At 50.7% G+C, this 14385-nt stretch overlaps 1 protein-coding gene across 2 annotated transcripts in view; it reads right to left on the bottom strand.

Annotated features, from left to right (window-relative positions):
- The window catches only part of Adamts7 (ADAM metallopeptidase with thrombospondin type 1 motif 7), a 46639-nt gene extending 33415 nt beyond the window's left edge, over positions 1–13224 (bottom strand). For both annotated transcript variants that reach the window (XM_048452483.3, XM_085689529.2), the window contains exons 1-4: positions 13088–13224; positions 3756–4111; positions 1954–2119; positions 1324–1502 (exon numbers count right to left, since the gene is read on the bottom strand). In XM_048452483.3, the coding sequence (XP_048308440.3) occupies positions 1324–1502; positions 1954–2119; positions 3756–4111; positions 13088–13157 (771 nt within the window). In that variant the 5' untranslated portion in view covers positions 13158–13224. The remainder of the gene's footprint in view (positions 1–1323; positions 1503–1953; positions 2120–3755; positions 4112–13087) is intronic.
- Positions 13225–14385: the final 1161 nt, after the last annotated feature.

Here is a 14385-nt window from a genome sequence, read left to right as displayed (position 1 = left end):
GCTGCCCCTTTCAAGCCAAGTCTATAAGAGGTGGCACTGGGAAGAACAGGACCTCGGGGCTGAGAACCCTTCCCTGTCCTTCCTCACCTGCCCAGAGGCCAAGACCTGTTATACAGCAATAGCCCCCTACAACCTGGACTTCAGTGGCCACCTCCCTGTGCAGACCAGGTTCAGCAAAGGAAGCTTGAATGAGGTCCCTGAAGCAAAAGGCCTCAGAGGCCTTTGGTCCCTAAAGAGCAAGAAGCCGATGATGGTATTCAAATCAGGAAAGGCTACCTCAGAACTACACTCACTCATGAGGATTCGCACAGTGGGACTGTGATGTTAGCAGGTGGACACCACCCATGGCTGCAGCCCCTTCTTTTGAGCCCCGACTTCACAGCCATACATCCTAGCTGACCTCAGAGGCACTTCCTCTACGGTGGCAGCAAGCGAACCCTGGCCTTGGGGACAGACAGAGCTGTATGGAGATCTTTTCTCCTGGGAAGCTACAAGGATCAGCCTGGTAGCCTGCAGGTTTCTATCTGCCCATCAAAGACAGATCTGGGAAGGAGGTTTTGACCCTATGGTCCCCATGGGGGTAGATAGATCAGCCACAGTGCCCACTGGGTGGCCCTTTGGAGACCCTAGACTGCCTGGCCTACCTCTGTCTCGCCTCATTTGACTTGCTAAGCCCATGCACCCCAGAGTCTCTGTCATCTCAACTGTCAGGTAGTGTGTCAAGAGCAGTTTGTCTAGCCCACGAGGTGTTACTGCCCTCTGCAGCTCACAGACCTGCCCAAGGTCACCAGCTAAGCTAAGAGACCCTAAAACTGAGCAGATAGCCCCATCTCTAAGGCATGAATATGTCTTGGGTGGAGCTATTCTGGCGAGGTGTATCTGTCCCCAGCACTTAGCACAGATCCTGACATAAAGCAGGAAGGGGTTTATTCTGGGCAGAGCATGTGAACCAACCAAACCATGTATCTCAGGCAGACACAGGGCTGGGGTGGCCCAGTCTTTACTCACCCCTCCCAGCAGGTGGCACAGCACACCGCTCAGCACTCTGGATAGTCTGGGGCCAGGGAGGGGCATGTGGAGTGTAATTCAACATTCAAGAAGCCCTACAACTGTGCCCGGTGACACAACACTCCTCTAAGGATCCTACCAGGGCTGTGTTTCTTTGTAGACTTGGAGCATGGAAACCTCCTTCACGCTTGGAACCTGACCCACTATCTGGAAGCCAGCCTGTCAGCATTCCTACCCATATCTACTTCTGTATCCCATTTCAATGCCCCCTCCTTTGCTACCCCTCTTTCCTTGTAGCAATTGTAGCAACCTCACCATGTTCATGATGGTCAGCACATAGTTCTCCACTTGCGGTTGCCCATGGTACTCTATCATCTTGGCGTCGGCCACCACCAGGGTCTCCACCCACTTCTCTTTGCTGATTGATCGCTGCTGCCTCCGCTTCTGCCGCCGCTGTTCCCAACGTTCTCGCCGATGCTCCAGCTCTGAGGACACTGATGGGCAGAGATGGAGTGGGTGAGATCCCCCAGGTACTGAGCTAGAAGGCCCCAATAACACAGGTTGGTTAGTCTGGAGTAGAAGCAGGAAAGAGGGGCAGGAGGGTCCTCACCAGTATCCCTGCTGGGATTGGCTACAGACAGCCCAGCTAGCTGAGGAGGAATGATTGATGGAGTCAGAGACACCCTAAGCAATATGTAGAGAGAGCGGGAGGAAGAAGTCAAAGTGAATAAAGGAGGTGAGAAGCAAGAGGAAGGACACTCCAGGGGACCTGTCAAGCCCATGCCACAAGTTAATGAGACATCCAAGGCTATGCTAGTATGTCAGTTTGAATGCTGTGTGCCTCTAGAGCAAGGAATCTGACCACGAGGGTATTAAGAGAGGTTTCTAGAAAGGACGTGTGTCTGAAGGTCATCCCTAGCCACAACTCCATAAGGAGGTACATACCTTGTACTCCACAGGTGCCTGGAGCCCTTGAGTTATCCTGCTGGCCCCGCTGCTCAGGAACTTGGTGCTTGTATACCACGTGGGGCTGGGCGTGTCCAGTCTGAGCTGGAACTCCATGCAGAGGCTCAATGAAGTAGTCCTCATTGGAGAGCTGGAACACACCTCTCTGGGGAAGATGCACCAGGGTCACAGGAGGGCTGGTACCTGGCTGCTTTCCACAGACTCAAGAGGCCTGCCCTACTCAGCTGAGCCCCACCTCCCCAATCTGAACCCACCACAGCCTCACAGGGCGGCTCCCTCCTGCTGGTCTATTGCTAATTCTTTCCTCGCCATTCTACACAGCCAAAGACTTCAAAGCAAAGCTCTGGCCCTTACTAGAAGTCTCTTGAAACATCTCCAAGGATTCTGCTCCACCACCATTAGAAAGGAGAAAGAGGTCTGCATCAGAATCTAACAAGATGACATCTTACACAGTCCCAGACAGCCCTCCTGAGTCAGGTGGCCCGTGGCCAGGCCCTCGGGATGTTTTGCGTCTCCTTTGCCAGTCAGTTTTCTCCAGCCACCATGCCCCCTCCCAGCTGGCCATTACTTCTCATCGACCTCTTCAGTCTCCCTGAGGCAATGAATCACTCCAAAGGCAGCTCTGTCATACCCAAGCCACCCAGTTGCCATGACCACCAAGATATCCTGCTTCTTGGTTTCACAGCTGGCCAGAGAAGTGAAGCTGGCAAGAGCGCTTTGGGTACATCTGCCTGGCATGGAGTTCAGAGAATAGAAGAGGGTTATGGGAAGCATCCAGGCAGCCCACCATCTCTGGAGCAAGCATGAGACTCCAACAGAGGTGTCACCTCCTTAAGATGTTCCCACTAGCACCAATTAGACCCCTTGGGTCACACAGAGTACTAGAAAGTACATCTGCTTTAGGGACTTCAGATGGGGTTTTGAATCAGCCTCCCTGAATGATTGGGATTTAGTGACCAGGCAAGATCCTCTCAGAGCCTGTTTCTTAATTTATAGAATGGGAAAGAGATCTCTGCTCAGCCTCCATGCAGGCTCAATGAGAGGAACTACACCTGAGAAGCAGACATGAACTCCTAAAGCAAAATACATTGCTGCACAGAGAGGCCTCTCAGGCCTAGGCATTCTGCAGCTCATAGTGCATGCCGCTTGTTGCTCGTCCCATAGTTTTCACCTGAGCCATTCTGGCCGAGCGAGAGCCCTTTGAAAGCAGTGGATGACCATGTGTGCACACCTCCACTCCTGCTATACACACTAGGGTGCTTGAAGTTACAAAAAGCAGATGAACACTGCCTGGAATGGAAGCTGCTTTAGCCCTTGGTAGTGGAATCTCACAGGCAATTAGGGCTGCAGCAGCGGCAAAACTGTCTTAGAGGCTGAAGGGAGAAGAGAGGGATTGCAGTAAACCTCTGTGCTAGGCTCCAAGTAAAGGCAAGGGGTGCCTAAGCGAGTCTTCAGACCCCAGAGAAGTAAGCACCCAGTGTTTACTTGACCTCTGCAAGCTCTCTTCCATATGGGGGTCTCTGGAGCAGCGTCTCTCCTACCCAGGACATTTTCAGAAGTTCAAGAATTGGGTCCAAACCTTGACAAAAAACCAAGGCCAATAGGTATCTGACTCACTTCAAGCTTTCTGTCCTTCAGAACAAGAAGGTCTGCACTGTCATTTCTGTTTCCTTCATGAACACAGAAGCTAGCAAAGGAAAGGTATGTTGACCGAAGCCACCAGGCAGAGTCAATGTCACGCCAATCCCAGGCCCTCCCCACATGCATCCCAGAGAACTCACTAGGCCATCACAGGCGCTGATGGCTGCAAAGCCACCTTCCAGCTCAGGGTCCTGCACATCACCAAGCAAATGGCAGGTGGGGGCACGGGTTCGGATGTGCATATGGCCTAGGCTGCTGCGACGCCGGATCTCGCTCACAAAGCCGGGTGCCAGGAGGTAAGGGTTGGTGGTCAAGTTGAAGAGCAGCTCCCGCCCTTGGTACTGCAGCTGATAGAAAGCAGACGAGGCCTGGGTGGCAGACACATCTCGCTTGCGCAGCACCCGTGGCCACAACTCATAGGACAGGAAGGAGCCTCCAGCATCCACTCGCACGGGGTGCACGATATCCAAAGCCGACCGGCCCTCGGTTGCAAGACCTGCAGAGAGGAAAGCAACATTCAGGTCCGAGGCAGACTCAAAGTTCTAGAGCAGTGGTTCTCAGCCTTCCTAATGCTGCAACCCCTGAATACAGGTCCTCAAGTGGTGGTGACCCCAGGCCATAAAATTATTTTCATTGCTACTTCGTAACTGTAATTTTGCTGCTGTTATGAATCATAATGGAAGTATCTATGTTTCTCAATGGCCTTAGGCAGCCCCTGTCTTTGACCCCAAAGGAGCTGTAACTCACAGACTGAGAACCACTATAGTAGATGATCACCAGAGACTAGAGAAGGGGGCAGTTAAGAAATGGCAGCTGGGGTCAAAATGCCTAGACTTGAATCCCTACCATGGCTAAACCTGATGAGGCAGGCTTGTAGTCCCAGCACTGAGAAGTTTCAGGAGACTGAGACCACACAGGAAGTAGGAGGGCAGGTCCCACTGTACAACAGCACCCTATCTCAGAAGAGCAAAACTAAACTCCTCTCTATGCTTTTTTTTTTAACCAGCTTTGCTATTTCATCACCCAGTGCCTCAGTTTCCCCATCTGAATTCTTACGGTAACTTTTTGTTTACTGTTTGGTTTGGTTTGCTTTTGGAGACAGGGTTTCTCTGTGTGACCGTCCTGGCTGTTCTGAAACTCACTTTGTAGACCAGACTGGCCTTGAACTCACAGAGATCTGCCTGTCTCTGCCTCACGAGTGCTAGGATTAAAGCATGCGCCACTACTGCTCGGCTTCCTGTGGTAACCCATCTTTCTCCCTGCTTACACCTCGGGAGCACTCTGCCAACTCATTTTCAATACGGCAACCTGAAGGACTCATGATCTCACTCTGCTCTTGTTACCATGGCTACTCCCGTCTCACTTAGAACATAATATAACGTTACCGCAGTGGTGCACAAGGCCCTCAGCAAGGAGACCTTCTCCAGCCACTCCCTACTTTCCTCTACTGGACTGCCCAGTCCCTTGATGTCCCTCAGCAGGCCAGATGTGTCCCCACCTCAGGATTTTGTTTGTTCTCTGTGTCTGAACAGTCTTCCTTCTGTCTTCCACCATCTTCCTTTACCTCTGCTCTGAAGTACTGTGTTGATGTGGGAGTTCCCTCTGTGTGCTGTGATTACCATTAATGAATAGAGAAACTGCTTTGGACCTATAGCAGGGCAGAACTTAGGTAGACGGGGAAAACTAAACTGAAAGCTGGGAAAAGGAAGGCAAAGTCAGGGAGAACCCACGGAGCTGCCACTGGAGACAGATGTGCTGCAACCTTGCTGGTAGGCCACGAGCCTCGTGGCAAAATATAAAATAATGGAGATGGGTTAATTCTAGATGTAAGAGCTAGCTAGCAAGATGCTTAAGTAATTGGCCAAGCAGTGATTTAATTAATACAGTTTCTGTGTGGTTATTTCGGGAGTCTGGGCAGCCGGGAAACAAACAAGCGGCCTCCTTACAACACTGTGTTGTCAGAACAGCAGCTGCCAAACCTGGGTCCTCGTTAGCCCAACACGCTTCACCAAGACTCACACCATTTTGAGTACAAATGTCAAGACAGAATGACTCTACCTCCTGTTTATACAAGTGAGCCATTGCTGTTGCCAGCGCAGCTTGAGGAGTAGCCGATAACTAACGTATTTGTGCCAATAAAGAAAGAAGCACGTGACTATACCAAAATGATGCCAGAAACAGCAGACCTGGGAGCTTGTCAGACCAGGTGGAACCTTCTCATTGGAACTTCAAAGGAGCCCTAAAGCTAAGACGTAGCAGGCACACTGACCAACCACCACGTAGGTCATGAGCCTTGTCTAGGAGAACAGTTCAAGAAGTTGGCTTGTTTGTTTGTTTTCTATCAGGGACATATGGCACATTCAAACTGACACTCAAAACCGCTGCCACCTGGACCTGAATTTCCTAACCCTGAGGCCTGGACAGCTCTGTGTCTAGTAGTCTTGCAGTTCATGAAACTTGCTTTGTCCCGCTTTGAAGACGGCTGCGTCTTTAAGCTATTCTGTGACATTTATCCATTTTTGTGTGAAGTACAATGTGCCAGCAGAGAGTTAATATTAGCAGTGGAGATGAGAATAGGGGCTGGGAGGAATGGCTCCTTAGGTAAAGCGCTTACCATGCAAGCATGAGGATCCAAGTTCAATTTCCAAAACTAAGGTTTAAAAAACCAAGTGTGGTTGCATGTCCTTGCAATCGGAAGACCTGGGCAGGCAGACAGGCAAACAGGCTTCCTGACCTAGCCTAATCATGAGGTACACACCAATAAGAGACCCCACTCAAAGGAGGTGAACAGCAGTCCTTAAGATGACACCTTAGGTTGTCCTCTGACCTCTGGTCATGTACATACATGCCACACACACACACACACACACACACACACACACCCCTACATATTTTTAAAGAAATAACAAGAATAAAATAACCTGTGTCTTGCAGGCTGGAGAGAAGGCTAAGTTGGTAAGGAGATCACTGTACAAGAGTGGGAACTTCGGTTTGGATCCCCAGAACCCACATATGAAGGCAGTTGCAGTAGCAGACTCCCAGAACCCCAACTCTGAGGAAAGGAGTATGAAGACAGGTCCCTGAAGGTCACTGACCAGCCAGACTAGGTGCATCAGCGAGCTTTGAGTTCAGTGAAAATCTCAATCTTTTAAGGTGGAGAGCAACCGAAGAAAGACAATATCTACCTGCAACCTCCACATGCACGAATACACAGGCAAGCATACACACATACACTGACAAGTACACGTCCACCCCACACAGAGCAAACCTGTTTGCTGATGACCATGAGTACCAAGGGAAATATGGAACACTCAGTGGATTACAGCCAAGAAACTTGATGTCATCTCTTGCATTGTGTCTATTTCTAACATGGTTCACACAAGACAGCCTCCTTCAAGCCCTTGCTAAAGCATCTCTCTGTGAGGCCTCTCATAGCCGTTTATTTTAATATTGTGACTCACTGGGTTTCTCTGTCCACCTTCCCTGCTTTATTTTCCCCACAGCAATGATACACCCCATCACTTAACATTTTCTATGTGTCCCTTTGTTCTCTCTCTCCTTCCAATGTCATCACTTCTAGCAAAGGACGCAACTTTATATGGTTTGCTGAGGAATCTTTTTTCAAGTGCTAGAAGTGTTTGGAACTTCATTGTCTTTTAGGAAATATCTGTTGAATGAATGTGTAGACCAGAATAACAATAGAACTTACAGGGGCTCTTCTGAGGGCTAAATGTACTGAGCCACCCTACACACAGCAGCGCCTGACCCACTGGACTCAGCAGACATTGTTAGGATTGTTACTAGCCTCATGGATTAGAAAATGTGTCCTCAGATGCCTGTGGGGTATGCAAGTGTCTGCTGGCCTCCTGGGATGGGGAGGAGGACCACCCAGATGGGGCCTTTTTACCCATGTCTCAGTAGAGCACCCTTGACTCTCTCTGTCTTGGAAAGAGTCCATGTGAAGCAAGGGCTTCTGAGCTGAAGAATGTCAAAAGACTGCACTCAGCTCAAGCCCTCGGGGTTTGAAAATCTCTCTCTATCACTCTATCCTCTTACATTCCTCAAGAGAAAAAGATTCTTCATATTGTTTATTTGCTTGTTTGTTTGTTTCTCAGGCATCCCTTCTCAGAAAAACATTTGTAAATGCCTAAGATATAAGGAAGACCAAGGAAATCCACTGTAGGGAGACACGGCTATCAAAGGAACCTAGAAAGTAGAACACAGAATTTGGTGGTCATTTACTGGTTCATTAAGCAAGGCCTAACCACGGTGTTAGCAACTATAGTTACTTTGAAGCAGCAATGAGCATCAAGGCTTATTTCAAAGCATCTGCATCAGTGAGACAAGAAACCTATTTGTGGGACTGGAGAGAAGGTTCTGCAGTTAAAAGCCTATACTGTTATTGCAGAGGACCTGGGTTCAGTTCCCAGAGCCCACACAGTAGCTCACAACTACCTGTAACTCCAGTTCCAGGGGATCCAACACTCTTTTCTGGCGTCCTCAGACTCCTACACACATGTAATACACATACATACACTTAATACATGCAAAATAAAATAAATTTTTTGTTGATGTTTTGTTTTGCCTTTTGAGACAGGGCTTCCTCTGTGTAACAGCCCTGACTGTCCTGGAACTCACCCTGCAGATCAGCTGGCCTCAAACTCAGAGATCCACTTGTCTATGCTTTCTAAGTGCTGGGATTGTGGGGCTGAGGAACGTAGCCCAGTCAGTAAAGTGCCTGCCCTGCAAACATGAGTTCAACCCCCCAGAACCCACATAAAAACCCAGGTCAGGTGATGCACACTTGTAATCCCAGCACTGGAGAGGTGGAAACAGGAGGATCCCTGGGTCTTGCTGGCCAGCCCGCCTAGCTAAAGTAAGTGATAAACAGTGTCTCAGTGGGGTAAATGACATTCCTAAAGATGACACCCAAGGCCGTCCTCTGGCCTCCACACACATGTGCTAATATTGAGATCCACTGGTAATGTTCTTAATTAAATATTCATACTCCATAAGTTAAAGGTGTTGGCCATATTCATAATTAACGAAAATGTTAAATATCACTTGATGTTGTAAAAACTGTAGGTGTAATATTTTCCAATCCAGGTTCACAGCTTCCTGGAATTACGGACCCCTTGGGCTGAAGACTCTAGCCTGACATACCAAGAACAAGGTCTGTCAGATTACTTTCAGATAAGGAAGCAAACAAGAGCTCAGAGCGGTAAAGTGGGCTAAAGCCGCACACTGAGAGCGAGAGAACTGAGACTTGACCCCATTTCCGCAGTAACATCACTCTACGCTCTCAGCGATCTGCTGTTCCCCCACCGTCACTATGGAGAAATCTGATAAGTCTCCTAGAAGTTAATAACTAGACTTCAGAAGAAATCTCAGAGGGCTGAGGAGAGGGCTTGGATGGTAAACTGATGAGGAGCATACGTAGGAAGCCCGGAGTGCAATCACCAACTTTGCCAAAGCCTTATTCTGGTGGTGCACACAGATCCCAGCATTCAGGAAGGGGCGGGGCGAGGATCAGAAATCCAAGGTCGTTCCTAAGCACTTGTAAGGAGTCCAGACTGGGTTATTTAAGACTCTCAAAACAACAACAACAACAACAAAAACAAAAAAACCTCTTGTGCATACCTGCCTACCTTGGCGCTCTGGGTCCCCTGCTCTTGTCCTCCGGCCCCTCCCCTCTATGAAGGGCCTAGACTCCAGGCACACCCAGAAAATTTACTGCTCTGATTCACCGAGGTTTCATCCAGTCCAGGTGCTACTCCTTAAATATCTGACTGTTCATAGCAGTGACCTCACAGGCCCACAGAAATATTCTGGTTCAAGTGTCCTGCAGAGCGATCCTGAGCTCTCTTTGCTGCCACCTGCCAAGTTGGAAGGCTACGCCTACTCCGGGGCTTGACTGTGGCCATGTTACAGAACCAGATCCTCCCTCCATCTGTTGCCAGAACTCATGCAGCGTGCCCCTCACATGCCAGCGGTGTGCCTCTGCTCAAGACCCTGCCCTACCAGCAAGTGGCTTCTCAGAGTCATGGGACGAGTGAGCTGGGAAGAATTGTGTAGCAGCTCTGAGCAAGCCTTTCCAATCAATGAACTTCAGGGGGTGGTGAGCGCAAAGAGTTCCCAGACTTCCTGGACAAGACTTTCTTAAAAACAAATTCCCAGGCCCCATCCCAGACACACTGAATCAGCATCTCCATGAAAGAGGATGAGGAAGTTTCATCTTTTTTTAAGCAAGATCCTCAGGGAACTGGACTTTGAGGAAGTGTGGAAATCTCCCACTGGGAGTGATCTTGGCTAACTGACCATCAGCGGTACCTACAGAGCTTTGAAAACCTACAGGCACCTAGGACCTAGCCCGACGACTGCTATTCTGTAGGTCTTGGGCTCTGGGGTCCCAAGATGCATATGCTGTGGATTCATACCTTCCCAGGGATTCTCGCTGGGTCGTTGCAGGAGCTGGCATGCTTACTACCCTGGCATCCTAATAAGGGTATTTGAGACTACTATCTCCTGACCATAAACTGCAGACCTGTTTCTATTTATTGGCACAGATATTGAAAAAAGAGTTAAGTCAATTTCCAGTGTTTAAGAATTATATGATCCTTATACAAACATTTCAACTCCCAGCCTTCCTTGAAGTCTTGTCATGTACACATATGAGGCCTAAATTCCTAGCTATCAAAAGTGGCTGGAGGAAAGCAGCAAGTCCGTCTTAGAGGGACCGTGTTCCCCATCTGTCACTGTCTGCACAACTGACTATTGTTCCCAGCTCTCAGGCTGAGTATAGACAGGCTGCCTGTTTGTATCGTGAGTGTATTTTCCTTCATTCAGTAAAAAAACTTCATCTCTAGCCAAACTGGGAAAAACAATAAACAGACCAAGAATCAGTTGTTTCTAAGCAAATAGATCTCTCCATCTCTCCACCAGCCTTGTTTGCTCATGTCTATTATGAAATGCTGGGTCCACAATGCCTGGTGTAGCCACAGTGCCCTTGGCTACTAACAGTTTGGAATCATTTGGTGATCCAAAACCCAGGGAAATGCAAAAAGCACTACCCTACTCTCAAAACAGAGAGATTGGCACAAGGCATTCACAGTCCCATCTCCCTCCCACGGGCGTACCCACCTTTGCACAGTATAGAGAGCATTCAAGCATGGGAAGGAGATGCCCCTTGCTTATACTAGAATTGGTTGTGATGAAGAGATCTTCATCAGAGACTGCCATTGAAAACCTCAGGTCCTCAGACTTGCTCGGCATGCATCTTATGAACTGAGCCATCTCCCCAGCCTTAAACCATATCAAAAGTTAAGCATGGTGAATGAAAAGATAAGTAATTTTCAGTAATGCCAACTGGAAGACCCTGATAGAGACTTTGGTGGCTGAAGCCATCAGCACCTAGTGGCAGTGAAGGATAATTGCAGGTTAAAATACACTCACCAGACCCGGACCTACACAGGAGCGGAGCATCAGAGCTGAAATTCCCTTGGAATAGCAGCTGGCACCAGCCAGCAGGATGCCAGTGGCTCGTGGCCAAGTGTTCTGCCAGGTCAGGAGGTCTGCCTCAATGGAACGAAGCGCCTGCCACGGCACGCACGCTCCTGTGATTAAAAACTCTTCATATCACTACGAGGTGACAACTCTCACTTCGGAGTCTCTCTGCCAGAGAAATGCCAACCTTGTGCTAACCCTCACCTCCCTATCAAGAACCTAAATTACGATCCAGTCCTTCAAATGACCTGCAGCACAGCAGCACATATACACAGGGCTCACACAGCAATGCAGAGGGAAATACAGCCTGGCAACCCTGGAGTCCACGAGAAAAAAATAATAGGACGCATTTTTCTAAAAGTGAGTCTAGGACATGCTCTTTGAGGTACCATTCAGTGGCAAGAGTCCAGGTTTAGAAAGAAAAAAAGGACAAAAAAGTTCACAGGCTCAGAGTCAGAAATCCTGAGAACTGGAACAGGAGGGTCCCACACTGCCTATCTAGAGGGATTCCAGAGACACACACTCTGCCTTGGTGGGGTCCCCAGATTAGTAAAGGGAGGGTGGTTGGCCTACTGGTACCCCAGGCAACAAATCCAAATAACAAGTCATCATCAAAGCCTCACGAAATCCTATGGAGTTTGTCTAGCAGAGTAATAAATATAATGACAATACACGACAGTTACTGTCAGTAATAAGTAACTGATCTTCAGTATTTCCGTACTCATAAAAATCCTAAAAGGCACACCTCTCCCCGACCACACACACTTCCCAAGGGTCCAGGCACAGGGCCTTCTCTGCTCTCTCTTTCCACTGCTCCACTGCGCTCACCAGCAGATCACACTAGCCTTTGAACATGTTTTCTCGTAGACGAGGAGTCAGCTTCCTTTCAGGTTTTATAAGAGATGATGGGAAATAAGAATGAGTAAGACTAGGTCCTAGTAGGTGCTCACTAAATGTTTTTATACACACACACCCTACACACCCTGCCTGTTCTCCCCAGCCATTCTGTTCAATGGTTTAAATATTACTGACATTTGGGACCACAGCTACAGTATCTTCACCAGGAAGGCAAGTAGCCTAATCCCGCCCTGGGCAGATTTTCCTCGAGGTCACTCCTGCGCGTTCCATATTGGTCCATCCCACCCAGAGTTCTTCCATCCTTCCAGTCCATCCATGCCGGCAATGCCCTTGAATCCTTTACCTGCAGATACGTTTCCTAATACCTGACCAGTCCCCAGTCGACCTGGAGCTTCCTTTAAAAAAAGGGGTGGGGGAGCCTGGGGTCTCCCACATCCCTGACTCGCAAATTCCCAGGCCGGCAGCTCCGGACTCTCCAGAAGCGTGCTGCAACGCAGGTCGCCGCCAAACAAGAACCTGGAGGCTAGCCAGAGGCTCGTCTGAGGCCGGCCGGCCGGGCGGGGCGGGGAGAGTTAACCCAGGGCGGAGGAAGAAGCTCCGGCTCCCCATTCTCCTCCTTGTGCCTTCAACACTTGGGGGAGGGGGAGGCAGGAAATGCAAGAGCGACGGAGGCTAGGACCCCCGCGCCTCCAAGTTGGGAGGCGCGGCGGCTCACCCCAGTAAACCTGCGACCTGGCGCGATCCCCGACAGCGTCCTGGCCAGCTCGCTTTCCAGAAGAGTCACCCAAAGGAGAGGGCGAGAAGCAGAGTCCCTCAGGATCCGTCCAGGATGAGCGCTCTCTACGGAGAGGTGCGCGCAACGCTGCATGCGCGGCTGGGAAGCTGGAGTCCTACGAGTGCAAGCTCACTCCAGGGAAAAGACCCGGACACAACTGAGTTGAACTCTGAGGGATGGCTCCCCGGTGAGTACAGCTACGCTCGTACGTCTACCCGACCCTGGCCGGTTCCTAACCCCAGGCAGAACCCGTCTCGCGCAGGGTGTACAGAGTAGCGACTGGGGATGTGGGGAGAGTGACAGGGTCAGGCGGGTCCCAGAGGCTCAGTCACCCACCTGATGCAGGTCCCGGGACGTCGGACACCAGAGCGCACAGGATCAAGAGGAGACTCGTACCACGGTGCATGGCCGGAGTTGGGTGGCCGCCGGACGACCCCTAGCTCACGCCTTCGTCTGTCGCGTTTGCGTCCCAGCCGGGGCCGGGGTCCCACTCAGGACATGCCCGGCCGCATGCAGCTCCCAAGGTCCAGGTCCCAACTCTGGCCGGCGGGCAGCTGCACTCGCTCCTCCGGCAACAAAGACTGCAAGGACCGCCCCCTCGGCCAGCTGCCGAGGCAAAGAAAGAGAGCGAGAAGCGGAGAAAGAAAGAAAGAAAAGGAAGGAGGGAGGGGGAGCAGGGCGCCCACCCCCGCCCCGCCCGTCAAGCTCCTACCCCCGCCCCCGCCGACCTCGCCCCGCCCCCGCCGGGCCTCTGAGCCCTGCGGGCGGGCCACCTCTTGCAGGGCCGAGTTGGGGACCGCGCCCGCAGTTCCCACCCCACCAACTTAGGCTCCCGACCTCCCACAGGGCTGCAGGCGTCCCCTGGTGGTGGAGCAAGCCCAGGCCGCTTGTACACTCCGAGGTCCCCCGAAAGAATCTGGAGTTACTGAGGTTTCTGCCTTGTCACTAATCTCTGCTTCAGGAGACGACCTTGGTTGTGCTTCCCAGGACAAGCAGGCCTTCTGAAAAGAGAACCTGAAAACCTCCCAAGGGATCAAGATCACACAGCGAGGAAACAGGGCCTGGGGGTTCTAGATTTGGGTTCAAACCGACTCAAGAGAGAAACCTAGGCCCTCCTAGACCGGGCAACAGTTTCCCACTCAAGGTAGAGTCCTCTGATGCCTTGTCTCCAGACCCTTTCCCATGTCTGTTCCCCTAGAATCAGCATGGAGTTCAGCCAATAGCCTGAAGACTCTGGTGGGCCAAGCTAGTACCCACAGACTTTCAGAAGGGGCCCTGGGAGTCTGGAGGCCAGCCAATCCTGCCTCATATCCCAAAAATCAGACCATCTCAAACGCCTGCCTTCTGTCCTTGGCGGTCTCCACCCTGGCTCTGGCTTCTGCATTCCCCCCCCCCCCGCCCCCCTTAGCCTATATACTTCCAGGAGCAGACTCGGGAGAACACACCACACACACACACACACACACACACACACACACACGCACACCTTTACTTTACTGCCTTCACTGCGCCTGGTTCTTCCCTGAGAGTGATGGCCTTGTGTGGTCCTATTTCTCCCTTGGCCGTTTTGTGCAGTCCACCACAGCACACAAGGGTCGGCTCAGCTCATTGGCTCTGCTTCTCCCTTGTTCACT

The sequence above is a fragment of the Myodes glareolus genome, chromosome 4 (assembly GCF_982192425.1).
Source record: "Myodes glareolus chromosome 4, mMyoGla1.1, whole genome shotgun sequence".
NCBI lineage: Eukaryota > Metazoa > Chordata > Mammalia > Rodentia > Cricetidae > Myodes > Myodes glareolus.
The sequence above is the reverse complement of the archived record's forward strand: the minus strand, read 5'-3'. Positions and strand labels throughout refer to the sequence as shown.